Source organism: Corvus hawaiiensis, chromosome 28 (assembly GCF_020740725.1).
Source record: "Corvus hawaiiensis isolate bCorHaw1 chromosome 28, bCorHaw1.pri.cur, whole genome shotgun sequence".
NCBI lineage: Eukaryota > Metazoa > Chordata > Aves > Passeriformes > Corvidae > Corvus > Corvus hawaiiensis.
This window is the reverse complement of record NC_063240.1, coordinates 2,045,189-2,072,740: the sequence shown is the minus strand read 5'-3', so window position 1 is coordinate 2,072,740 and position 27,552 is coordinate 2,045,189. Positions and strand designations below refer to the sequence as shown.

General features: G+C 47.0%; 2 protein-coding genes across 10 annotated transcripts in view; one reads left to right on the top strand and one right to left on the bottom strand.

Annotated features, from left to right (window-relative positions):
- The window catches only part of LOC125317840 (excitatory amino acid transporter 4-like), a 38,825-nt gene extending 28,302 nt beyond the window's left edge, over window positions 1-10,523 (bottom strand). For 2 of the 5 annotated variants that reach the window (XM_048287955.1, XM_048287954.1), the window contains exon 1: window positions 10,401-10,523. The gene's annotated coding sequence lies outside the window, so the exon portion shown is untranslated. Of the gene's footprint in view, window positions 1-9,219; window positions 9,271-10,315 lie in introns of those variants that run through there. The other 3 variants (XM_048287957.1, XM_048287956.1, XM_048287959.1) reach the window with 3 other exon arrangements.
- A 16,369-nt stretch (window positions 10,524-26,892) lies between these two features.
- The window catches only part of RANBP3 (RAN binding protein 3), a 55,292-nt gene continuing 54,632 nt past the window's right edge, over window positions 26,893-27,552 (top strand). For 2 of the 5 annotated variants that reach the window (XM_048287683.1, XM_048287684.1), the window contains exon 1: window positions 26,893-26,990. In XM_048287683.1, the coding sequence (XP_048143640.1) occupies window positions 26,969-26,990 (22 nt within the window). In that variant the 5' untranslated portion in view covers window positions 26,893-26,968. The remainder of the gene's footprint in view (window positions 26,991-27,552) is intronic. The other 3 variants (XM_048287686.1, XM_048287685.1, XM_048287682.1) reach the window with 2 other exon arrangements.

The window sequence follows — 27,552 nt, the reverse complement described above, 5'->3', positions numbered from 1 at the left end:
GTTGGTATTAATTCTGTCTCCTGCATTGCTCACTGGCCCTGGGAACAGAGTCCAATTATGCAGCTGTGACCTTCATTACAAGTTAGCAGACTTTCTGCAAATGAACTTCCTTCATGTTTCACAGAGCTGCTCAAATAATGGAATTTCCTTCCTATGGGAAATGCCAATCTTTCAACATCTATTTTTGCCCTATTTTTTAACAAAATGTCAAAATTTCAACTCTTACCACACATGAAGCTTAGGAAAATTTAGAAATGTAAAGAAATGTTTTGGTTTGGATCACACTGATGCAAATCTACTCCTACCTGAGCTATAGTATTTCTTCATGTAAGTGCCTCTCATAATTTTTTTACCTCATTTTTTATAGACTACAGGTCTCATGGTGCTCTGCAGCGTCCCCGTGTAGCCAAGCTGCTATGGTGCATTTTCCTGGATGTGGCCTGGAGGGAGGAGCAAGGGCCAAGGAGAACAGGGCCCAGAGAGCTAAAAGAGAAAGAGCATGTGATGCCGTTCCCACTGACAGCACCTGCCAGGACATTCGGTTAGAATTTCTGATGGGACAACAAAACAAAGAGGGTAAAGTTAAAAAAATGTATATCCAATGACAAAAATTATTACCCCCAAAATTTGTCTGGGTAGTTTCAACTGATGAGTGAGACAAAGTTTTGTGAGTTTCTGAAGTTTCTGTCATTCTAAAAGTGCCCTCATTTTCTTCTTGACTCTGCTGAGAGTGTATGTGACTGAGGCATTTTAGCTATTTTGAATCCCAGCTCGTGCTCCCTGCTTCTTCCAGGTGCACAGGGAACTTGAGCTGTGCACTCCTAGGAGGAGTTCTGCGCTGGGAGTTTGTGTGATTTGTTATGTACATTTTGCTTTTAGCAATCCCTGTAAATCACTATACAGGCACAGCCAGTGCAAACTGCAGATTCTTGTAGTGGTTACTCTGAAGCCTGACTTTTCAAAAGCACCATTTTCTCAAACAGTTTGAGAAACTACACTGCCAGTGCCACTGGAGAATAAATCCCCTGCTCCCATCCTGAGAGGCTCTCTGATGGAAACTCACCTGGTTCCCACAGCATGACAAGAGGGGTGAGGAGTAATTTTGATTTTCTTCCCTGCCCTGATCCACCTCTGACTCTTCCTCTCAGCCCCATGCTTGTCTGCTGCACTACAAACCAGCAGTTGTTCAGCCTGACCTATTTGAAAGAGACTTGATTCAGGTTTCATGCCATAAACAAGTTCTTTCTAAAGACCTTTTTATTTTCACTTGCCTTATTGTATTTGTACATTTAATTCTACTGTATTTTGTGTTTTACCCATTACTTGGGAATGCAGCTTTCTTCCACTGCTTGTGCTGCACAGAGACAATTCCAATGCCAATGTGGCACTGACTTTTCTTCCCTTCCATGAGCAGGTTGCATCTCTCCTTCCTTCCCACCTCTGCTCTGCCTCTTGCAGCCTGTGGTTGGCTGTGCTTTCTACCTGCACAATTGGCCTCCTGGTTCTCAGGCTCCCAGGTTTAGCAGCTCTCTCCTCTGCACTGTTGCGGTTTCCATGCAGAGTGGAGTTTCAGTGAAGATGCCAACAGTCATCAGCTGCCTGGCTGAATATCAGCACAGAGTTTATGTTCTTTGTCACAGTGGCTGAAAAATCACTTTCTGCTTCTGCAGTAGATCAGTTATAAATGCAAAATACCAGAGCTGCCTTCTCTATGCGTTATTGGCATTTTAATTATTAAACAACTCTCTACACATATATGAGATTCTTCTTTATGCTAATAGGCAGTTTTCTTGCACTCACTTATAGATTTGAACAGCTGAACTCTACATGTGCCCAATTGCTCTGGCTGCTCTACAGAGGGATGTGCAATGCAACCTCACAAGTGAATTCACAGTAGATAGAAGCATTTCTCAGGGTCCATCTTTGTACACCCTTTGAAGCACTGTGAAATACAGTCTGCCAGAATGACAGGTGCCATGACTCCCATGGATTGCCCTTACAAATATATTATTTCTTCTTGAAACTCGGGCAAAATCTTCCAATAAGAGAATGTCCTGCTATGAAGAAGAATAGACTTCAGTACAGCACAAGGTGGATGTGCCTTGCCACAGAGGCCGGAGAAAGCAGTGTACATATGAAGACTGGGCCATTCCCTGTCCCTTTCTCCAGACCCTTATTTCTGAAAACCACTATCTGTCCAGGAAGACGCATTTCAGACTGGCACATTAACTGAATACCCACAATATAGTGACATGAATGCCATCTGACTTTATCTCTTCATTTCCTGCCTTGTCTGATCTGACTCCATTCCTTCTGAGTCATGCTTTCAAATAGTGAGGATCAAACCTTATGTGGTTTTTTTCCGTGGTCCAGGGTATTGTTCAGTTTGAAAAAGCCCTCTGAGATCATCAAGTTCAGCCATTCCCCCAGCACTGCCAAGCCCACTACTAACCCATGTCCTGAAGTGCCACATCCAAATGGCCTTTAAATCCCTGCAGGGATGGGGACTCCACCACTGTCCTGAGAAGCTGTGTCAGGGCTGGACAGTCCTTTCGGTGAAGAAATTTTTCCAGTCTGAACCTCACCTGGTGCAACTTGAGGTCATTTCTTATTGTCATGTCCCTTGTTCCCTGGGAGGAGAACCCAACCCCCACCTGGCTCCACTTTCCTGTCAGGGAGTTGTGGAGAGTGATAAGATCACCCCCAGCCTCCTTTCTCCAGGCTGAGCCCCTCCAGCTCCCTCAGCTGCTGCTCATCAGATTTGTGCTCCAGACCCTTCCCCAGCTCTGTTCTCTTCACTGGACATGCTACGGCCCCTTTAATGTCTTTCTTGGAGTGAAGGGCCAAAAACTGAACCCAGGACTTGAGGTGGGGCCTCACCAGTGCCCAGCACAGGAGGACAGTCACTGCCCCGATCCTGCTGGCCACACTGTGGCTGATACAGGCCAGGTGCCATTGGCCTTTTTGGCCACCTGGGCTCATGTTCAGCACCCCCAGGCCCTTCTCCGCTGGCAGCTTTCCAACCACTCTGCCCCAAACCTGGAGTGTTCCATGGGGCTCTTGTGACCCAAGGGCAGGGCCTGGCACTTGGCCTTGTTGAACCTCACACCACTGGCCTTGGCCCATTGATCCAGCCGGTCAAATTGCCTCTGCAGAGCATTCCTGCCCTCCAGCAGATCAACATCCCAGCCAGCTTGGTGTCATCTGTGAAATGACTGAGGGTGTCCTTGATCCCCTCGTCTAGATCATTGATGGGCCCAAAACTGAGCCCTGGAGAACACCACCGGTCCCAGCTGCATGTGACTCCATTCACCACCACTCTTTTGGTTCAGATGACCAGACAGTTTTTACCCATCAAAGAGTACACCTGTCCAAGCCATGAGCAGACAGTTTCTCTGGAATATAGTGGGAAACAGTGTCAAAATCTTTACTAAGGCTGAGGTGTACAACATGCACAGCCTTTCCCTCATCCACTAAGCAGGTCAGCTCCTCACAGAAGATGAGGCTAGTCAAGCAGGACCTGCCTTTCATAAACCCATGCTGGCTAGGCCTGATCCCTTGGTTGTCCTACACATGCCATGTGACAGCTTAAGATGATCTGCTTCACGACCTTCTCTGGCACTGGCTGGCCTGTAGTTCCCTGGATCCTCCTTCCAATCCTTCTTATACATGTGCCTCACATTTGCTAACTTTCCATCACCCAGGACCTTTCTGACTGACCGGGACTGCTGGTAAAACGTGGGAGAGTGGCTTGGTGAGCTCTTTTGCCACCTCCTGCAGTATCCTTGGATTTATGCTGGTCTAAGTGGCATAGCAGGTCACTGGCCATTCCCTCCTGGATTAGAGTCTTCATTGTGCTCCCTATCTCTGTCTTCCAGTTCAGTCCTCTGGGTACCTTGAGGATAACTGTTCGTGCTATTAAAGACTGAGGCAAAGAAAGCATTAAGTACTTTAGCCTCTTCCTCATCCTTTGTGGCAATGTTTCTCACCGCATCCAATAAGGGATGGAGATTCTCCTTGGCCTTCCTGTTGTGATGTGTCTATAGAAACACTTTTTGTTATCTCTTACAGCAGTGGCCAGGTTAATTTCTAGCTGGGCTTTGGCCCCTCTAACTTTCTCCCTGCATAACCTCCCAACATCCTCATAGTCCTCCTGAGTTCCCTGCCCCTTTTTCCAGAGGTGATAAATGCTCTTTTCCTCCCTGAGTTCCAGCCAAATTTCTCTGTTCAGCCAGGCCAGTCTCTTCCCCACCGGCTCGTCTTTTGGCACATGGGGACAGCCTGTTCTTGTGCCTTGAAGGCTTCCTTCTTGAAGAATGTCCAGCCTTCCTGGACCCCTTGGCCCTTCAGGGCTGCTTCTCAAGGGATTCTCAATCAGTCTCCTAAACAGACCAAAGTCTGCTCTCTGGAAGGCCAAGGTGGCAGTTCTGCTGTCTCCTTTCCTTATTTCTCCAGTACCAAAAACTCATTATCTCCGTGTCCAGACAGCCTCAGCTGTCACATCCCCCACCAGTCCTTCTCTGCTCACGAACAGCAAGTCCAGCAGGGCAGCTTCCCTGGCTGTCTCACTTTCCAGCTGTGTCAGGCAGTTCTCTTCCACGCACTCCAGGAACCTCCTAGACTGTTTTCTCTCCGCTGTGTTGTATCTCCAGCAGACATCTGGTAAGTTGAAGTCCCACACAAGAACAAGGACCAGTGATTGTGGGGATTTTTCCAGCTGCTTATAGAATGTTTTATCTGCCTCTTCTTCCTGGTTGGTCAGGCTGCGACAGTCATTGACATTCCCCCTTAACCATAAACATAAGCATTCAACCTTATCATTGTGATGCCTTTATCAGCCCAAAATGCACACGTGATATAGGGCTATGACACTTTTATAAGTTTAGCATATTAGCATAATTGACAAGAATCCCCAATTAGAAGTACAGTTAATAAAGTAATTCCCCCCTTGGTTCAGCCTCCTACTGAAGCCTTCCCGCCTTGGTTATAGCCCCACATTGTTTATGTCTACATACATAGGAAAGCAGAAGAATGGCCTTAGTTCACTGAAGAAGGAAGATTAGAATAGGATTCCAGGAATGTGTCTGTCTTAATAGACTACTGGAAAAGTACTGAAGTAAACTAAGAAACGATATAACTATGCAATACAATAATCATCTACAAAGCTATGACTATATGAAAAATATATAAAAAGAAAAAATCTTGTGGCATCAGTTGCCATCATTAAGCTCGAGGCAGTCAAAACACTCCCTCACACACAGGGTTACCCCAACACTTCCCCTTCCTTGCCTGTCCCTTCTGACAAGTCTACAGCCACCCATTGCAGCACTCCAGTCATGCGAGTTGTCCCACCATGTCTCTGTGATGGCAACTATGTTGTAGTTTTCCAGATGCACCATGGTTTCCAGCTCCTCCTGCTTGTTGTCCATGCTGCAGGTATTGGTGTAGGTGCACTTCAGTTGGTCTATTGATACCACCACCTTTTTGGAGGGAGAAGCCCTAATTCCTATGTGACCATTCTCAGATGATTCCATGGTTTCTAACGCATCAAAAATTCTTGCTTCTTTGCTGCCACATCAATCTCCATCCCTTTGCAAGCATGGAGATGACAGACTGAAGGACCTCACTAGCACACCATCTCTCAAACATCAGCGCGCCACCCCCAGGCTTATCTCTAGTGAGCCTGGGTTATTCACCTTTGTAGTTTTTCTCACTTTGTCTTTTCACTGCTCTGTTCCCTCCTCAGCAGCACTTTCCTGCTGCTCTTCCCTAACTCCCCAGCCTCCCTGCCACCACAGGTGGGTGATGATGAGGTAACAAAGAATGGTTAGGGAGAAGGAAATCCCAGGCAAGAATAAGAGGTGGGTTCTTAGGAAGCAAAGGTTATTGAGTTGGAAGCAATCACTCTGAAACAGTTTCTGGCTTGATTGTTGTTAGAAGCTCCCTGGTAACCCAAGAATCTTCAGTATAGAGTGATGTTATCCCATAGGACAACCATGGTAGTAGGAAGGCCAAAACTGGAAGAGCAGCTGTGTTGAGAGGAGCTACATTTAGGTTGCACTATATTGTTTGAATGCATTTTTTATGTAGCCAAGCAATTTTAAAAAAAAGCAAACAATCCTTGGCAGCAGCAGCAACAGTCTTCTGAACCGTAGTGGACACAATCATTATTTGTTCTGAGCGTGGTTTGTTTCTGTGGCTAAGACTCTGCAATAGAGCACTTTCATGTACACCCTGTTCCATGTTAATAGACTGAAATGTCTGAACTGGCAATTAATTATTTCAGGGGAATGGCTTGCATGATATTGCAACAACAGCATGTGACTTTCATTTGGATATCCTCTATTAATACAACCAAAGGATGTCCCAAAGCCTTTCTGTTGCTTCAAGTAGCTTGGTCTGATACTACTATGGGCTGTCTGCCTTCTCTGAGCTGGGAAAACAGGATGGCAATGCTTCATTTCTGCTGCTCTGATGATATATTTGTCCAAATTTAACTTGGCCCATTTTCTTTGGCATTCTCCATATGGTATTACCATTGGCATTGTGCTCTTCTCCAACAGCACCCAATGCTATGTATTTGTATATGTATTACAAGGACAAAAGGGACCAAGTGTGATCATCTAATCTGACCTCCTTTTTCAGGACAGGAATAGTCCTGTGTTAATTATTTTTCTTTTAAGTAGAATATACTGTTTTAAAAAAATTTTGGAACCTGCATTACCACCTTCTGGTGGTCATGAATTCACCACAGTTTCAGGCAAATTATGTAAGCCTGGGTCTACCTGACCCTGGATATGATGCATAAGCACTCAAGGAGGAAGAAGCATTCAGCTGCTGCTGTAGAGGAGCTGAACCAAACCTGCTAATGCTGATGGTAATGCTGACATTGACACACCAAGAGGCTGTAGCTTAATCACCATGGGTAAGCAAACATGCATGCATACAGCATCTGCAGGCAGTCTTAGAGGCTAAAATGCAAATGAGGTCGGTGGTATGAAAGTCTTAGTCAAGGTGGATGATCCTGCAACTGTCACTGGGACAGCAGCACCTCCAAGTTTTTTCCAGATGCACCCTCAAATCATCACTTCCCTCAGCATAGATTCACATGGTTCCTCTTCCTCTCTTTCCAAGAGAGATCTTAAACTACAGACTGAAATGTTATGTTGACTTCTGGGGTCTGATTTTGCAATTCGCTGTCCATTGGGAGTCTACCCTGTTATTCAATGGCTTTCTGGAAGAAACCACAAGACTTCAGAGAATGCAGACAGCTCTAGAGGAAATCTACACCATTGGCTTTCCTTCACTGAATTGCAGAATCCCCTAAAACCATCTGCTTTCAACCATTCCTCATGAACTTTGTATTTCACTCTCTCAAGTTCTCTCTAGAAAAAGCACCTCTCTCTTCTTCAGAGACTTTATATCACTCTGTTAATGACACTCTTCTGTCATGTTTCTTAGGCTCCTAATTTTGACAAAACATCTGTTTACCTTGGGGTAGAGCCTTGCTGTAAGACCCCCAAGCGGAGAACTCCAAGTTTCCCAGATCCAGCAGGAATCTCCAAATCTTCCTCACTGTGGAGCATCTCCTGGAAGCTGTATCAGAAAGATACAGGATCTCCTCTTTCAGACTGCAGGTGACAATACATGCATCTCCTTGCCAAACTGCCTTTGTTGTCAAATGGTATCTTACACCAAAGGCATATGTAGCTATGCCTTTGTATCTTGTCCAGTCAGCAAGATTTCTGCCAGATCACTCTTTTATAGATGTTAATATATTAATGCAGTCTGAAGTCAATAAACCAGCTTTCAGATTAACCATTGAACAGGTTCAGCTTCATAAGCTTTGCCCTTTCTGCTACACCTTTGAAGTGTTACAGGGGGAAGCATGGACTTATCTTCAAACAGTTCTCCAGAGCTGGTGTCTCAGGGATCGGTTTGCCCCCTTTGGTGCTACAGAAGGGTTTGCCAAGCACACTTCACCCACTGAGACTGCACAGATCTGGTGCCTGGATCTCCCTGGCCCAAGAAGGAAGCATGCACAGACAGTACTGGGCTGTGATTCGGAAGGTCTCCATACATGGGAAGGGTGCACCAAGCTGGCTGTCCTGTGCCAGCACACAGCACAGTCGTCTATAGGCAGTCACACTATATGGGATCACTCCTGCCTCCAACCAAGCATCCTTTCCAAGTTCCCAGACAGGGAGTTTTCTCCCCATTCCCTATCATGGGTCATAAAGCGGATGGGTCATGAGGTGGCCCCAGATGCCTGTGGGTGTTAGGCTGAGCTCAGGCAGGCATGTGGGGCTCAAGTCCTTGCTCAGGAAAGTGTGGAATGGTGCTGTGCTGGCTGCACACTGTCAACAGAGGCAACACAAGCTATCTCACAGCTCATTACAGAAACTGAGCCAAAGGGAAGACACGTTCCCAGCTTATCAGGCCACCTCCTCTGTGAGCTCTCTGATCTACTTTTCCAGTGATTGCTCCTGACCTAGGAGAAGCCCCTGAGAAATCTCACCGTTCATAGCCTGCAGCTAAATGGGCATCTGCAAGCAGCCATGGTGGGGAGACAGCAGCATGGCATGCAAAGTCTGATTAACCAGATGGAAAATTCCACTCTTCTTCATCAGAGCATACCATGCTGAAGAACTTGGGAAGCAAACCAACCCTGTGTTTATCTGCTTGCCAGGCTGCTGGTCTGCTTTGGTCCCATGAATGGTGTACATTTGCCAGGATACCTGCATTATCTGCTCAGCCCTCTTTTAGCACTATGATAAGAAGTACCTCTGGAACAGCATCCTGCACACTTTGCTCTGCTTTGAAATATTTTTTTAGCACTGCTGACAGTCAATGCAGTGCAACATGAAGGGTGAGGCTCCAGCATGGAGACCAGCGGAACCGACCCCTCCTTCAGCTCTGGCCATGCTGAGCACAAGAAACCCGTTCCCCTGACGCTTGCACTCCTTGCACCTCTGCTAAGTGATCAGCCTGGACATGTCCTCACCCCAGGTTAACTCAAACCCTGCTACTTCGTGTAAAATTGGTCAAATTTACAGACTCTTCTTACTTAAACACATGAATGATAAAGTAACTAATGAATGCCAGCCTTTCAACAATTCAGGAATCCCGTCTGAAAGCCTTTGTGTGCTCCCAGCAACCATCGCTTTGACATATTTGCCCTTCTTCCCGGTGCTTTCCCACACACAAACACACTCTTACCTCCCTGGTCTGCAGCTGTGCTCACAGCAAGTTAGTTTAGTTCCCTGTGAAGAGGTGAGAAACGCGTGCGAGTGTCTGGGCAGAAAAGCCTTGTGCTACAATGTCACTCAGGTCACCAGTGTACAGCCAGTGCTAACCAATGGGAATAAATCCCATGGGAATTACACAGCTGTAAGTCCTGGAAACTATGCTTCACACTGTGAATGTACTATTGCTGGCTCCCTGGCAATGAAATCATACAAAACCAGCAAGTAAAGAAATCATTTTTAACATACAACATTATTCAGACTCTGCCCTCTAACACTCCTATACCATGGAGTGTCTCACTTGCTAATGGCCACAATGCACCCGCTGCCTCTGATCGCAGCAGGGAAGAGGAAATGCAGAGCAAGTGGCTGCACAAACGATCCCAATCCCGGCGGGGGGGGGAGGCCAGTCGTCCACCTTGTAGCAGGAACATGCTTAGACACTGCCAAGAAGGGGAACGAGCCTCAGGAAAGAAGTGATCTCTACGGGATTTTACTTAGGTATGCAGCAACAAGGCTATTTAGTAAGGCTTCAATTCCATTATATGCTTCCCTTGGATGAACTTACATATGCATATATGTTTCATCCACATGTTTAAAACATTGTCTGAAAAACGAGTGGATGGGGGAGGTCTGTTAGCACCTTCCAGATCAGATAATTTAAAACGTGGTGTCAGAAAAGAGAATGAAATTTAAAGAAGTGGTGCTTGCTCAGTCTAACCAACCAGGCATCTAGCACAAAAAGTTACATACTGAGTTCTGGTTAAAATGCATATTTTGCATAGCTGTCAGGGAAAATGTAAAAGACCAATAGAAAGCAGTGACATAGCCAATATACTGCATTAGGCAGCTCAGCTCCTTCACAGTCCAAGAGCAAAGCTGCTTTTTGAAGGTCAGAAGTGTATGAACGTCTGTTCACAAAACCTGGATTCACGTAAAAACTGTAAGGACAAATTATATTAGTGATATCCCATACCCCCATCCCCTCTTCCTGGGATGGTGGGAAACGCACTAAATCTCTGAAAACCAGATATAAAACAGAGTATTTCTGATCCTTTCAAGTCTCTTACCATCTTTAGTGCTTCCCTGGATCGGGAATTTGGGATCTCCTGTATGATTAACAAAGTCTTCATGCAAAATTGAGCAGAGTATTACCTTAACAGGGTGCTCACCATACCGTCACACTGTAGACCTGGAGTAAAGGTTGTGGAGGGCTCGGGGGAGGGGATGGGGGGTAGTTCAGACTGGCTCAGGAACTAAGCTCTGCCGGTTCAGGTCGAATGACAGGCTCTGCCTACTCCCAACTGCACAGTAACGCCAGGCACTGAGCTTTTGCGGATGGAAAGAAATCCTTTGGAGAGGAGGGGTTAGCCACAAGCATCATATCCACAGCTCGTTCCTTATTCCTTCTTTGTGCCCGTGGCTTCCGCTGGCTCCACCACCCCCAGCCAGCACGAGGCCGCTGCCCAGGGCCGGGGGGCATGGGGGGCAGGGCAGGCTGTGGACAGCGGTGGACAGCGGTGGACAGCGGGGTCCGGGTTATCCCCCAGTGCTCTGTGAAGAATGGCATGGCTGGAACAGGCACTCGTGGGGCTCAGGGAAATGCCGGGCAGTGGCGTCTGAGAGCAGCAGGGGTTGCAGTGGCAGGACACAAGGAAGAGCCAGGAGGCCTTGATAGGGAAGATGTGTGATAATGTCTTTACAAACAATTCGATGGGTGAGGGCACGGGTGCTAACGTCTTTGAAGGGGGTCTTAATGTCTCTACTGACTTCAAGCAGCAGGTTTGTTACAGAGCCCGGGGAGCTCGGCTCCTGAAACAGACGAGTGGGTCTGCACAGGCCTGAACTTCTGAACTTTGGGATAAAATGCCAGCTTCAAGGGGGACTGTGGTGGGCGGTTCGGGAAGGCTGCACCTTCCTGGTACCTCAGCCAACGGGGAAAGGAAGAGGGCAACCTGCGGCCGGGAGTGCAGGATAAAAGGAGGCTGCGCCCTCCGAGACCTGGAGAGAGAAAACCCTGCGGGCGTGTGCCCCAGTGCACTCTCTCCCTTTATTCGAATAAAGTTGCAGGACTCCTCTGTCTCTTTTATGGACACTGGCTTTTCAGTGCGTGATTTTCAGTACAGCCTGAAGTCAATCTTGCAATGCTGAGGGGGGCAGAGTCTGCCCTGGGGATAATGTGGACTACCGCTGATAATCTGCTGTTTCGTGAGAACAACGAACCGTTTTCAAACGAAAGGCTGTGCCCTCTGAAACCTCCAGAGAGACCTCATGGGGATGTGCCCCAGTGGATTCTCTCCCTTTATTCGAATAAAGTTGCAGGACTCCTCTGTCTCCTTTGTGGACACTGTCTTCTCTTAGCATGATTTTACACACAATTGCTTCTTTGCCAATTTGGAGGAACCAGTTTCCACAGACCTGATTGTAGGTGAAAGCCATTGAGGCAATCTGCCACATTACTCTGCACTTTTCATAGCCTGCCTTCGCTATTACAGACATATCGTTTGCAGCCTTCCTATCTCCATCAGGATCTCACTATTAGCAAGGAAGGGATGGCTCAGTCATTTCAGCAGTTTTGTATTTCTATTTTAGGCCAGTGAGGTACAAGGCAGTCAGCAATGCTGCTCTGCAGAGAAGAACAATACCTGAGGAAGGTCCACCACTGCCTTGCATCTTACACACCTAATTTTTACTTGAAATATTTCCTTTCTGGCTCTAGAGACAAACAAGTATCGGCAGCATGGGCCAGCTGTCATAAACATGCTTGTGGCTCTGATATGCTTGCAACCGCATCAGCAGAATGGCAACAATAATCTGAATAATCTTTGTAGAAGATGCTCACTTCTACTGCTTTAAAACAAGAAAAGTTTGACTACTGGAGACTGATACTGGATTTGTACAGTGTTGCTGTGAAAGTGTGTGTAAGGTTGTTTTGCAAAGCTGAGGAAGGAGACTGATAGTACATTTTGAGTGTGTTTACATCAAGCTTTAAAAGTCCTGAAAGCTTTTTTTATTAAAAAGAAGCAGCAAAATGTGTTCCCTTTGAGTTTTGTTTACATCAAAATTCATGTTTTCATATTTCAGCAAACTTTTCGTTGTACAGAGACAGTTGCCTCCTCTGCATAAATCTCACATCTAAAAACTTCTGTTGTCCACCCTAGCACTTTCTCATTTCTAGTTTGCACCTGAGCACTTAGCTTGGAAAAGGGTGACTCGTCTTCCTTTAATCTGAGACGGCACCCAGCAAACGAGATGCAGAAGGAAACAGACAATCGTTCATGTCCAGCATGGGAAGTGACAGCCCCGTCCATGTGTGGCAGTGGGAGCAAGGAGTGCTGCTGCTACGGGCACTGATGTGCAAAGCATGCAACAATATGGGTATTTGTGATATCTACTGAACTGCCGAGATCAGGGTACTTTTGCTGGAGAATCAGTCTTTGTGGTTACAACCACTCCCCCCAGCTCTTAGTCCCAGACAGGAATGCAAAAAGCTATGCTGTCTAACCCTGCAGCTCCTCCGCTAGGGAAGCCTATTCCATCTTTTAGAGCCTTTTGAAAGCTTCAGTGGAGCTAAGGGGCTCTTTGGTGCTAAGGGGATTCTCTGCAATGACCCCTCTGCTTACAGAGGCAGACCCCTCTTCAAGGGTAAGTTGCAGGGAATTGTCCAGTTCAGCTGCCTGTAATGTGCCGGTTTCTGGCAGAGGTGGCAAATGCAGAGTTGCTGGTTTCTTAAGTTTTCACTGCCTGGTACAGGAGCACAGGGTATAAATTGGCCAGGAATATTTGGTGCCATCTGCCCTGGGTAGTGCAAGGTGCCTGCATTATTCCATGTGGCGTGTTGCTGCTATGCCTCTGCTTGGCCCCAGAGTAAAGTTTTAGGGGCAGGGAGCTGGAGCTGGTCCCAACTTGTCAGTGAGGCTGGTGTTGTTGCTTGTCTGTGTCAGTGCAGGAATTTCATTACTGACCATATTCCTTTGCTGTACAGCTCTGATAGGCTGATATTCCCCCATTGCATCTCCAGCATGACATCTCTTGGACAGTGCCTCCTATAATCTTCCTGAAGGTGAGATGTGCTGGTGTAAGTGGTGGCAGGAACAGTGTCAAGGTAGACTTCTGAAAAGTTATCTGGGCTCTCTGCACTTGCCTTCTCCAGTGGCCATAAAGAACACTGATTTGAGAAATGAGGGCAGGCATGCTGCCATCCTGGTACCTTGGGATCTTCCCCCACACCCTGACCTCAGCATTTTCAGCACTCTGACCCTTCATGCTCCCTGGTGTGAGAGCATGTGCCTAGCCTGTCCACTTTGGATGAGCAGAAAGTTACTGCGTCCATGCCTAATGTCCCTCAGAGGCTAAGCTCACCATGGTGTTAACCAGGGAGGAGTGTGTTTGTATTCATACTGGAAAATTAGAAACATGTGGGAAGCCTGTGCTGAATTGCAGCTACTCAGGGACGGTCCTGAAAGGGGTCATGGTTGCTCAAGTTCATGGCTAACAGGTCTAGTGCCCTGGTTGACAAAGGTGTAGTGCCCTGCTTAGCATGGCCAGAGGACCAAACACTGTGCCTGAGATAGAGCCATAGCTGAATATGCAGATCCCCATCCTTAGCCAGATGCCTTCAGCTGTGTGCCTCATGCTCTGCTTGCTACAGATGTTTCTCTGACATCTCAAGTCTAGGAAGGTGCCATTTAGAATAAAAGATGGAATTCAATACCCAGTGATTTCCCAAGAAAATATTCTAACTGCCTCATCACAAACTTGTCGTGGCAAAAGTCATGCTGGATAACCCCAAGTAGTAACAGCCTTTGGGACAGACACTGATTATGAGGCACATGAGAACCAACACCTAAAACTTATTTCCTCTTTAATATGCACCACAGTTTTAAATGTCCACAGTCTGTAATTCCAGTTTTCCAAATTGTTATTGATGGTATTTTTCAAGTACTAGATTGAAGCTAAGACAGGCTTCAACTGCTTTTGTTATGTTCCAGGCTGCTGAAGGATCTTTAAAAATGTAATGAAGGTAAAGATTGAAGATACTCAAGGTACTGATTGTTTGCAGGTGTATCAGCAAACCTGTCTGTTTAATCATTTTCCTGTGAGTCATTCTCCTGCTGTACAACCTGCGCAGACCTGAACCCCCATGCACGACCTTGCCTCAGACTCCACTGGCCATCAGACTTCCTGCCTCTCCCAAGCTGCTGAACCTCCAGGTGAAGGTTGGGGGACCGTGTTCCTCCCACCGTCAGCAAAGAACAGGTCCAAGACCACCTGATGGAACTGAATAGGCATAAATCTGTGGAGCCTGATTAGATGCATCCCAGGGTCCTGAGGGTTGATGTAGTTGCCAAGCCATTCTCCTTCCTATTTGAAAAGCCATGGTGGTCAGGTGAAGTCCCAGTGATTGGAAAAAGGAAAACATCAATCATACTTTTAAACAGGTGTCATGCTTTTAAGCCCAGCTTGAAATTCAGCCTTAGGCAGCTGCTACCCCTCCCATAAGAGAGAAACAAAAGTCAGAGATAAGAGCAATTTACTGGAAACAGTAATGCAATAAGAAAACCAACAGTAACAATTTTAATAACAGAAGTATACAAAAAGAGGGTGATTTACATTCAAAAAAGTGCTCACTGACTGACCAACCAACCAACCAACCTGGCAGGTGCTGCATGGTTCTGAGACAATGAAGAAAATGGCCCTTGGGCCCCCCATGTGAACCTTTGTCCCCCTTGCTTCTCAGAAATGAGAATCCCTCATTTCCACCCCACCTCCCCTGATGTGATGTCGATGGTATAGAATAACAACCTGGGAACACCCACAGAGCTCCAGGTTCTGCCCCCTCATGGCTACTGCAAGAACATTAACTCTGTCTTGGCCCGTGGAGCTACATACCAGTGACTGTCACCTCTGCGCCTGGGAAGATGTTACAGGTTCAGGAAGATGCCCGTGCACAAAAAACTCAAGATGCACTTAGAATTGCAAAGCAAATTAATTTTATTAGTCGCATTAGCCATTAATACATACTGACCCCTGGATTCTAGAGAAGCTGCCGAGCAGGAGAAGGAGATGGAGCCTGGCTTCTGAGCTGGAGGCGTAGGAAGGCAGCACACCTTCAGGGTGTCCCCTGGATGAAAACAGCATGCATCCTTTCTTCCTCTCCCCTCCACCCCAGGGCCACACCTTACATCTCCTCCTCAGGAGTAGCCAGTTTCAACATCATCTCATGTGGAGCCAGTGTGTGAGATGAGGTCATAACAGCCCATGATAACACCTCCATGCCAACAATGGCTTTATTGTGTATTATTTCCCTTTCACAGGTTGAATCCTACCAGGTGACCAATACATAGTTTCATTTCTGAAGGTTAAAGTCCTACCAACTAACAATAAGGTCTTCTTCTACACTATCTTGTTGATGTGCACAGCAGCGGACCAAATATGGCCTTAGACACGTCTTTGGTCCCTGACACAGAAAGTGCTGGAGCAAATTTTCATGGAAGCAATGTTAAGGCACATACAAGACAAGGAGTTGACCCGAGACAGCCAGCACAGCTTCACCAAGGGCAAGTCGTGCCTGACCACTTTGGTGGCCTTCTGTGATGGAGTTACTGCAACGATTGACAAGGGAAGATGACCAATTTTATCTACCTAGACTTCTGTAAAGCCTGTGACATGGTCCCATGTGTCATCCTGTTGGGGTTTTAGGAGTTCTCCTTCTGCTTTCTTTTTCTCTTAAAGAATTTTCCCCATACATGTTGCCAGGGGGACAAATTACTGGGTACTTAAGAGAGACAAAAGACCTGGCCATAGAGGGAGGGGTCCATCTGGCTACTCTCTTTCACCTGGTGTTTTCTTGTGTAGGGCAGGGGATGCCTCCAGATTTGAACTGGGAAAAAGGGGTTGGGTACAGCCCCTAGCTTCTCTTGTTCTCCTGGCATTCAGAGGGAGAGGAGGGCTGCCATCGTTGTGGAGAGAGTTCATAGCTGCTGCAAGTTTCTGCTTTCTGTTGCCTTCCTTCTACCGTGAGTGGAGCTTGCTCACTGGAGCAGCCGTTGCACTGGGACCCTAACAGCCCACCTTACTAAAAGAGGGACCTTTTCACCATCTGCTCGGGTGCCTCAGGGAAAACCCTGGGATCCCAGGCCCGCCGTTCCCTGCCCTGCTGGGAGCCAGGCCGTGGCCCCCCTGTCCCCGCCATTCCTTTGCCGTTGCTTTGAGTCTTCGCTGCACTGTAGCCCCGCATGCCCTGTCTGCCGAGACCTCCCGGGGTTCCCGCTGCCACTCCGGAGTTTGATACATCTTGTCTGCCACCTGGGATTTGTGCTTGTCCCTGCTGTTCCAGCCTGCTGTTCCCGAGGGTCCAGCCAGGTGCCTGATGCCATGATGATTTTTTGCCTTTTCTTTTATACCCCTGCTATACCTTTTTACAACTTATGTATTCTTTAGTGCTTTTGCCTACATTCTTGGACCCATTTTTTCAGCTAGGAGACTAAACATTTTAGAAGCTTCGTAGCTAGGGATCAGTGTGCCCCCGACCCCAAGGTCCTCTCCAGAACACATTCTGCAAACTAAGATAGAACCATCCAGGAGAAGGTTCCTTGGAGAGGGGGGCTCATTCAAGCCTCCCATTGGGAAACTTTTAATAGATATGCTAATTAGTAAAACCTATAATGTTACACCAGATCTTTTTGGGGGTGTGCATTTTGGTGTGCATTTCGGTGCATTCAACCTGGACGTAGTGCACCTAAGGATCCTTAAAATCCTAAAAAAATTTTACCAAGGTAAAATCCGTTTTTCCCTTCTAGCCGTGTTTGACTCTTGATTTTAAGACCAGGAAAAGGCATCATGCCCAGGGGGTTTGTGGAGCCTTTGTTCCATCTCTCCCCAGGATCCCAGGCCCCCAGTGCCGCGTGCTCCCCGAGCTCGCTCCGGAGCGCCCCCTGCAGCCGCGGGGGAACCATCGCACCTGCCCTGCTCACCGGGAGCCGCCAGCGCCCCTGCCGGCTGCGAGCGGAACTGCACCCGAGGGGAAAGGGCCTGACAGCCGAGGAGGCTGGCACTGGGTTTGTGATTGTTCGCTGTTACTGCCAGAATTATTGCTGTTTGTTTGACTGGTTATACACATATAGATATATAACAGTAAAGAACTGTTATTCCTGTTCCTCATATCTTTGCCTGAAAGCCCCTTAATTTCAAAATTATAATAATTCGGAGGGAAGTGGCTTACATTTTCCATTTCAAGGGAGACTCCTGCCTTCCTTGGCAGACACCTGTCTTTCAAACCAAGACACATCCTTATCTCCAAACTGGGGAGACATGGATTTGAAGAGTGGACTATTTGGTGGTGTTGTGATTTTAGAATGGTATTCTCCAGTTTAGTACTCCCACTAACACCATGAGCTGCTTCTCCTCCAACTGGAGGCTCAAAAGGCAAAGATCATGGGTTGACATAAGAACAATTTACTGGAAACAGCAATGAGATAAGAAAACTAACATTAACAGCAACAATATTAATAACAAAAGGTACAAGAAAAATAAATTATTTTCATGGAAAGCCCCCCAAAATAAAAAATACCAGACCATTCTGTCCATGTTTTCTCAACTAGACGGAACCACTTCTTCCTGGACAAGACAGAGAGAGAGTCCCTGTTATGTCAAATAACATCTGGGCCTTAGCCACACCCCCTCTTGGCTAATGCAAAAAATTAACCCTGTGCTGTCTGAAACCAGGATAAGTGGCTAAGAAATTGGCTGGATGCCACAGCCAGAGATATATGGTCTGTTGAGGATTAAAATAAGTTTACTTATAGAATATTGGAAATTATTTGTGTAGGTTGAAGTTTAATTGTAACTTGCTTACAGTTTAACATGACTGGGCCCTGCTCAAAGCTTGGCTTTGAGGTGAGCTGTAAATGAATTCTGTGAACATGAACGGCTGAGCAGGGGAGGAGACAGCAATCTGGAGAATGGAGATCTTCAGATAAGCTGAAACCCTGGAGGGCCCCAAGGTTGCCCCAAGCTGGAAGAGAAGAGCAATTAATGATCTGCCCACATGGATATGGAGAAAGAATCCAATGAGGTTTTAGAAAACCCCAGATCATAAATTGCCATTGGACCAAGAGGCATCTGCAGAGTGTGTGAAGAGCATGTGAAGGTCAGGTGCACAGACTGTGAGCAGATAAAGGCCCAGGGGTTACGCTGTTCAGGGTTGTTCTTTGGAGGCACCAGCTCAAGCTGAAATAAACTGGCTGCCTCATAACCTTGTCAGAAGAGAAGGCTCTGGGGTGACCCCAACTGCAGCCTTTCAGTGCTTAAAGGGAGCTTATAAGAAGAGGGAGAGCGACTTTTTACACAGGCAGATAGTGATAGGACAAGGGGGAATGGTTTTAAACTAAAAGAGGAAAGATTTAGATAATGCTGAGTTATGAGGAGGAAATTCTTCCATGTGAGGGTGATGAGGCCCTGGCACAGGTTGCCCAGGGAATCTGTGGCTGCCCAACTCTGGAAGTGTTCAAGTCCAGGTGGGACGTGGCTTGGAGCAACCTCGTCTGATGGAAGCTCTCCCTGCCTGTGGCATGGGATGGAATGAGATGGCCTTTAAAGTCCCTACTAACTCAAACCTGTCTGTGAATCTATAACTCTACACCTCCAGATTTAGAGTCTTTCTTTTGTGGTCTTGTGCAGAGCCTTCTTTAAATTTGGACAGGCTGAAATCCTGAGGTTGGATGCTACAACACAAGGTACTAAAGCAGGTACACATTCAGAGATGGTAAACAGAGAGGCAAGAATTGTATAAACATAGCCAAAACCACGGAAGTACAATTTTCAGTAAGAAATTGTGAAAAATCAAGTGCTTGCTTCCCCATCTAGTGGTTATATTCAGAAGGAAGAATGTTCCAGTAAATATAAGCTGCTAGTCTCTGAAGGCTGGGGCTATGTGCATGCACTAAGGTCAAGCACCACAAATGTGGTCTTACATGTTTTTGCACGTTGATCCTATTTAGATGGACAAAGAGTTGCAGCTATAACTGTTCACATCCTCTTCCCCTTCTACCTGCACAGCTCATTTCAGAGAGTCTTTTAAGAATGAAAGAAATCAAATATATCACAAAATCATAAAAAGGTATAGGTAGGGCAAGACATTTTGTACTTTAAGTTGCTGCTTGAAACAAAGCTGTCTTCAAAGTTAGATGAGGTTATTCAGTTGAATTTGATCCAGCTAAATTTGAAACTCTCCAAGGATGGTGATTCATCACCTCAGTGAATATACCATCTCAGTCCATATACCAGTACTGTTCCACCAGCTTGGGAAAGCACTTGAAGAAAACAAAGCCCTAGCAAAAAAAAGCTCCCAAGTCCTGCCAGAGAATGAGCATGCAGGTCCCCTTTTTCTTGCACACTGTGATGTCTGCAGAGGAAGATGCTGTTTGCATTACAGCTCTTAAGTTGTGCCAAGAACAGGCTCGAACTGCCAGGGTCTCCCAGCAATGCAGGGTGGTGAGTGAGATTTCTAAGCCTTTTAGTTTAGCCCCTGAATAGCCCTAATTACTGACAGCTTTGCTCATGCTTTCAGGGTCTAGAGTCCTGGGTCAGCGTGCCTGGAGAGTCACAGCTCAGGAGCAGCACTGACATTGCAAGTGAATTAGAGATGTGAACCTCAGACTATGAATGCTTCCAAGGCATTTCTTTGTATTTGTGAGTGGACTTAGTTGCCCTTGCACAGATGCACTTTGCTAGAAGCAAGTCACAACTTGTAACAACCCAGCTTGCTTCCTCTGAGAGAAAATATCAGGAAGGTAGCTTTAATGACCCTCCCATAGTGTTTTTAGCTCCTTGCCCCCAGGTCTAGTGTTTTGACAAATCCTTTCAGTCCCTCAAGGCAAACAATCCCTGCTCCTTTGCTCTCGGGGCCTCATAAGCCTCCTTCTTGTTATCCCAGACCACCATCTAGTGGGTGCTGGAGATCCCTCCACAGCCAGGGAGGAGGCTATGCCATGGCCTTAGGACACCAGGCTGCTCTTTTGAGCAGCCCTTAAGTGATGCCTGGATGAGCAGAGCTGTGTGCCAGCGGGACATCATTGGAATTTTGGAGTTTCACTCAGCTGTGCTGTTGGTTATCTGCAAAGCATTTAACAGAAAAAACCTTTCCCTTTGTGCCAGTAGTGCCTTGGCCCATGCTGTTATAAGATCTGCAGTTGAAATTGCATACAATTCCTGGAAATGCTGAGTAAGCCCCCAAATAGCCCCTTATTTTTATAAAGCCAGATTCAGTTCTGGAATGTGTTAAGCATGTGAGTAGCTTCACTCATGAATCAATTCACTGATAGGACATATTGGTCATTCCACTTTAGCAAGTATTTTACCCTGTAGATATTCCCACTGAAATAATTGTAAATCCTTGCAGACAAGGATACTAAAAGGAACTGAATTTAATAACAACCGGAAAACCTTCTGAAACTACACCAGATGCCAGAGAAAAGACAAGGTGTAGGCTGTGTAGCTGGTTGGTTCCTCAAAACTGACACGAGATGACCTCTTTCCTTACAGTTGGAGAAAGATTGATGGCTCTCTTTCCTTGGGGAAAAATTTATGATTCAGTCCTCACAAAGGGGGAAACAAATGCTTCATAAGAAATCCCCTGCTGAGTTAGAACCTCTGAAGACATTAATGGTGGTAACCAACGTCACTTTCATGTTACTAAAGACCCTCAGATGCAGGCATGGCCAGCCCCACCCCGACATCCCCCATTACTTTAAGGTTAGGGTTACATGCAGTTTTCAGCGATGAACCACTACCTTCACATTGTATGTTGCCTGAAATCAGGTTAACAGATATATTTTCTTTATTGTTGTAATTTCCAGCAAACAAGTGCTTGAAAATACTTGGCTTCGCCACTGCTCAGTTACCCAGTGTTATTAATATAGCAGCTTCTGGCTCAGGGTCATGATGCCACAGGAGGTGTGAGCTGCCACAAGAGGGATCAGGACTTTAACAAAATATTCTGAAGTGGATCTATAAGACCCACAGAAATGGTCTGGCAGCTGGGAAAGCATGTGACATTGGTCAGTTGAGTGTGACATAAACCCATGATGCTGTTGAAAAAGGAAGCCCTATTCCTCTTAAGGTTGCTTGTCTTTGCCAGCTCTCCCATGCCGTAAGGAATGAGTTATCTGAGAAATTACTTCATTAGCTCAGAAACAAGTTAAAAAAATAGGTTTCAGCTGAATCAACACCAGCAGAACCTAACTTACACAGAGTCTTGGATATATTTCCCGATTAATAATAATTTCTGAAAATCATAGAGGTGTGGGCAGAATGGACCTCTGGAGGCCTCAGGTACAACTTTCTGCTCGATCCAGGTTTGCCAGCAGAAGCAGACAAGGTAGTGTATTGACTGACCCACATGGTGTGAGCATCTAGTGACTGCCTTCTTGTCCAGGCCACTGGCAGAGCGATAGAGCCAGAAATGAGATAGTGGTTCTGTCTTCACTCTAGAGCTGCTGGTTCTTTTCTTGCTGATGAATGCTTATGACTATGGATCAAAATGTCACTGTCATGCTATGGAACAACTTTGAGTGCTCCAGGGTCTGAGTCCATCCAAATGACAGTTTCAGAAGTAGAAAGTCTTCAAACAGGGTGGGTTGGTTTTGGCTGGGGTTTTCTTTGTGAGGTGGTGGCTTTTTGGCTTTTTGCCTTTGTGGGGTTTTTGTTTGTTTGTTTGTTTGTTTTTTGTTTGTTTTGTTTTTTGTGTGTGGTTTTTTGATGGGTTTTTGGTTTTTTTTTGTTTTTTTTGTTGGGTTGGTTTTTGATTTTTGGGGGTGGTTTTGGTGGTGTGGTTTTTTTATTTTTTTGGTGGTTTTTGGGGTTTTTTTGAGAGCTCAGCTATGGAAAAATATTTAATTTGTCAAAGTCATAGTGACTTTTAGGCCATGTCCCTTTAGAAATACTGACCTAACAATAGTACTAATCAGAAAGTATGGCATTTATAGTATCTTAATGGCATGCACCCAAAATAGATTCTAGTTATATCAGCAAGTTGACAAGCTCATATGGTACAGATAACTCTTGTAATTAATTTCTAAAAGTCACAAGAACTGTAAAGTTGGTGTGGGTGGCGTTTACTTTTTATTGAAATAATAAATTGCTAGAATCACATTTATCTGGGTATTACTACAGATTTACTTGAAGGTAAATTAAATCACAATCAGAAACCTCCCAACACTGTTAGGATAAAACTGTTAATTTTCCTCGTTTATGTTAATGATTCTGAGAAGTATGGGCTCTAATTAGAACATGAATAGAGAACACACTGTGACCTGCTGGTTCTTAAGGTCTAGTAAGTGTAACTTTCTGAGGTACATTCTTTCCAAAGCACTCCCCTTAAATAGGTCACATCACTCACTATGCTGGTACCACACATTCATTAGAGAAGCACAGGACAGTAATTCCTATAATTAAAGTTGCCCAACATTTTCATGATAAAAGCATGTTCAGAGTTTCTTATAGGTTTAACAGGTTTTAATGCTCTAAAGTGAAATTTTCTGTAATGGATAGCTGTATCAGAATAAGTACTTAAACTAAAAATGTAATTATTGTTTTTTAGACACATAATAAGTAATTACTCTCACTCTCACTTTTCAGTACTAGTGTTTGGCTCAGTTTGTAGGACATGTGTGCTTTGGGAAAGGAACTTAATTCCATAAAGACTGGAGCTAAATCAGCCATGTTGTATATCCCTGAAAATTACAGTTCTTGTATAAATAGAAACAAGCTAATTCTTTTGGCTAAATTCTCTGCAAATTGTCTGCACCAAATGTTCTCCAGGAAAAAGGCACAGACAAGGTCTAGAACCACACACAGACTCAGGCTGCCATGTGGACATCATGCAGCTGCCTGCACTAATGTCCAGCCCTGTAAGCTCCCAGTGGACATGCACAAAATGACAAAAATCTTACAAAGCTATTCAAAGTGTCAGGTCATGATCAGAGGATATGCTAAAATCAGCTCTAAGTCAGTTGGGATCAAATAAAAAATGTTGCAGCCCCAGGTATCTATGGGTACCATGGCTGGAGCTCTACCCTCAGGGAAGATGGGGATGACTTGTTCAGGACCATGTAGCTTATTGACTAGTGGCAAGTTCATTTGAGCCAGGGAAGCATGACAGGACCCGTCTCAGGTGAAAAGTAACACTTCTAATGGTATTTTTCTTCTGCCTTGGTAGATGGAGAGTGAGAGGTTAAACAGAGCCTCTTGCTGCTTAAAGTGCCCCCTGGAATGCAGACTCGGTCTTCACTGATCTCCAGGATCCTTTAAAGCTGGTGGAATGTGTCTGTTCAGTAACATCAGCCAGCTTTCAGCCCCCTCCTACATGCCCACTGGATCCCATGGACTCATGTGGGCTGAGAGTTCTCAAGAGATTTTTCACTTGATCTTGTTTCTGAATCCTGTCTCAAAGCTCAGAGACCTGGGGGACTTCCTTGGTGGAGAGTAAGACCAGGAAAGCATTTGATGTCGCTTGGCAGTTTCAGCTCTAGTTGACCTCTGGCTTTCCTAATACCATCTCTGCATGCTGAAGAAGTATTCCTATTCCACTTCAGTAGTCTGTCCTTGCTTCCATCTCGTGTATACTTTTTTTTGTGTTCATTCACAAGTTCTATGTTTACCAAGTTTGTCTCCCAACACATTTACTTATTCCTCTGATTGCTGGGACAGACTGTTCTTGTGCTTGGAGGAAGTCCTTAAAAAGCTGCCAGCTCTTTTGTCCTTCAGAGCTAACTCTCAGAATCTCACTTCACTTGAATAACCCAAAGTCATTCTCTTGAAGGGGCTGCAGTCTGCCATTTGTCTTTGTCACTCCCCTCAGAACCTTGAACACCACAATTTCATGGTTGCTATACCCAATATGACCACTGATTACCATGTCCCCAAACATTCCTCTCTTGGTTATGAGTATCAGATACAGTTGGGTGTCCAGCTGAACTAGACGGCCTGTCTAGCAAGTGTGGTAAGAATTTGTCCCTAACACGCTTTAGAAAACACATGGATTTCTTGTGCCCACTGTCTTGCTAATTCAACTGATAATGCAGCTTGCACCAGCAATCATAAAACTCCAAATAGTATTGTCTGATCTACAGAAGTATTCCACTATGTGATGAAGACGAACATTTATTTAAAGATAGGTATTCTGTATGTAAAGGTAGGTATCCTGTGTAGTGTGGTCAACATGTTGGAGGGAAGGGAACTTGTTGACTTCGGCGGGGGAAGACATGCAGACAATCAATGTGATTGACAAAGCAAGCTTCGTTTATTGGCAATACAGAGGCACTTATATAGTGTAAGTATACATGCTTATCACTTCTTAATTGGTTTAAACTTACGAAAGCGCATTCTTGTTTCTACATAATTGGGTTAGATAAAAGACTACATTGGCAAGCTTCTACTATTTATGTTTTAACTTGAGAAATCAAAGTTCTTCCTCCCTTCTCATGGTCAGTACATCTTATCAGCACAGCACTGTACCTCCTTAAAACTCCCTTTTGGTTCTCAGGCCTGTTTCTCACACAGGCATTTTCTCATGCAGGCTTTTGCTTGTACAGCTCTTTTATTGATCTGTACCCTTCAGCTTTATCAATGATCCATGTCCCTGATCCTCTAACCATTCTTCAACAAAGGGATGCCATCCAGAAGGACCTGGACAGGGTGGAGAGGTGGGACTTAGAACTTCTACAAAGCTCAGCATGCCCCAGCCACGGGCACTGGCACACAGAAACCCCCCCTGTGCTGGGCTGAGCCCCAGCGTGGGCAGCAGGGGAGGGGGGATTCTGCCCCTCTGCCCCCTCAGCTGAGACCCCACCTGCAGAGCTGCCCCAGCCCTGGGGAACAACATCAAGAGCACGGGGAGCTGCTGGAGCCACTCCAGAGGAGGCCACGGAGCTGCTGCAGGGCTGGAGCCCCTCTGCTCTGGAGCCGGGCTGGGAGAGCTGCGGGTGCTCACCTGGAGAGGAGAAGGCTCCAGGGAGAGCTCAGAGCCCCTTGCAGGGCCTAAAGGGGCTCCACAAGAGAGGAGTCTGGAATGACAGGACAAGGGGGAATGACTTCCCACTGCCAGAGGGTAGGGTTAGGTGGGATATTGGGAATAAATTCTTGGCTGCGAGAATGGTGAAGCCCTGGTACAGGCTGCCCAGAGATGTGGCTGCCCCATCCCTGGGTGTTCAAGGCCAGGTTGGATGAGGCTTGGAGCAACCTGGTCTAGAGGAAGGTGTCCCTGCCTATGGCAAGGGGTGGAATGAGATGGGCTTTAATGTTCCTTGGAACCCAACCCATTCTGTGATGTTTGTTTTTCCTAAATTAGTGCCATTCATTTATTTTTATCAAGTTTTGTCAGTTCTGCTGTTATATTCCTGATGGAAAATTCTCCCAGCAGGCAAACCAGATGGTTTCAATGTAATGTGTGGTACTTGCAAAAGGAATTAGGAGCCTGGCCCTTGGGTTCTGCCTTGTGCTAGTGTGATCGCTTGTGAGGGATGTAGTCAAAATGATGGGCTCCATGCATGCTCTTGTTAAATGAGCCTTGAAGCTACCATTAGGGGTAAGATGAGATTCATGGATTGCTTGGTTTCTACCCCCTATGCCAGCTGCTGTTGACTAATGCATAGAGACTGAGACCATGCAGTCAGGGGAGCTCTGGCGCATCAAACAAAGCAGCCAACAAAATATGGGGCACCATCAAGAGAACGAGAGCACTAGCATGGTTATATACTGTACTGTTTGGACTGACACTCTTCTGACCATATAACCCTGCTGCACCTACATTTTGAGCAGCGTGGACTGCTGTAGAGCTAGATGTCACACAGAACAGCAAACACATGTGTGGGATGGAGCAGAATCCTCCCAAAAACAGAGAGTTTCAGTCTTAAGTCTGGAGAAAAGGCTCAGAAAGGTATGACCCACGACCAAAGTGAATGATGTGAAGCTGTGTCATGGGAGGTTTACGTTGGATAGTAGGCAAAGGTTCTCCCAGAGGGTGGTCAGGCACTGAACAGGCTCCCCAGGGCAGTGGTCACAGACTCAAGGCTGCCAGAGCTGAAGGAGTGTTTGGACAATGCTCTCAGGACCAGGGTGGGATTGTTGGGGTGTCCCCTGCAGGGCCAGGAGTCGGACTCGATGATTTCGCTCGGATATTCGACGAGTCAATGTTCAGGCTGGCAGTATCCCAGAGGAGTCCTGCCCCAGAGCAGGCGCTGCACGGGGATTGCTGCCCGCGACCGGCCCGGGCAGCGGCACCGCGAGCACAGGATGTGGCACCAGGAGCAGCACATGGCCTGCCCGCCTGGGCTCCGCAGCCGCGGGAGGAGCTGCGGAGGGCAAGGCCGCGCACGGAACGGAGACTCGCAACTGGCCCCGCTCCGACGGCCGCGGCCGCCACGGTACACACGGTGCGCGGGCCGCAGGGAGCGATCGGGCCAACGGGGGCCCCGTAACGAACCGCCCACAGAGACGCTGCCCAGACCGCCCGCCCGAGCGGCGGGAACCGATCGAGCACCGATCGGGAACCGCGCGGGGCCCGCGAGCCCGCCAGGGACGGCCCCGGCCCCGCCCCGCCCCGCCGCGCACGCGCGGTGCCGCCCGGAGCGGCCGTAAATCGGGGCGTGCGCGGCGCGCGGGGCTCGCGCTGAGCGGTGTCGCCCGGCCGCGCGATGCATTGTGGGTGCGGCTGAGGAAGTAAAATGGCGGATCTGGCGAACGAAGGTAGGCGGGAGCTGCAGCCGTCGCTACCCTGGCCCACACCGGCCCTGCGCCGCCGCGGGCCCGGCCCGGCCCGGCCAGGCCAGGCTAGTCTAGTATAGTCTATTCTAGTCTATCCTATGCTATCCTAGGCTATCCGTGTTAAGGGGCGCGTCCGGGAGCGCCACCTCCCCGCGGCCGTCCCGGCCACTGTGGGGCGAGCGGCCGGACAAAGGAAGCGCCTTGGCCGGGCCACCGCGCTGTCCGCGAGGCGGGGGCGGCCGGGGTTAGGCTGGGGTTGCGCCCTCAGGTGCCTCCCACGGGTCGGTGTTCCCTGGACGCGGACAGCGGGCTCGGTGCTGGGCACGGGCCCTGGAGCGCGGGAGCGAGCGCTGCGTCTCGGCCCCGGCTCTGAGCCGCTTTGTGCCCCGCCTTGTCCAGTTGCTCTTTGAAGTTACTGTCCACAACTTTCGCACCACTGTCAATCTTTTGCTTACACTCATGTTAATCCTTTCTTTAGTTAAAGGATTAATGGAAGGGCTATGTAAAACAGGATGGGGTATCATAGTAGATGTATTCTATTTTT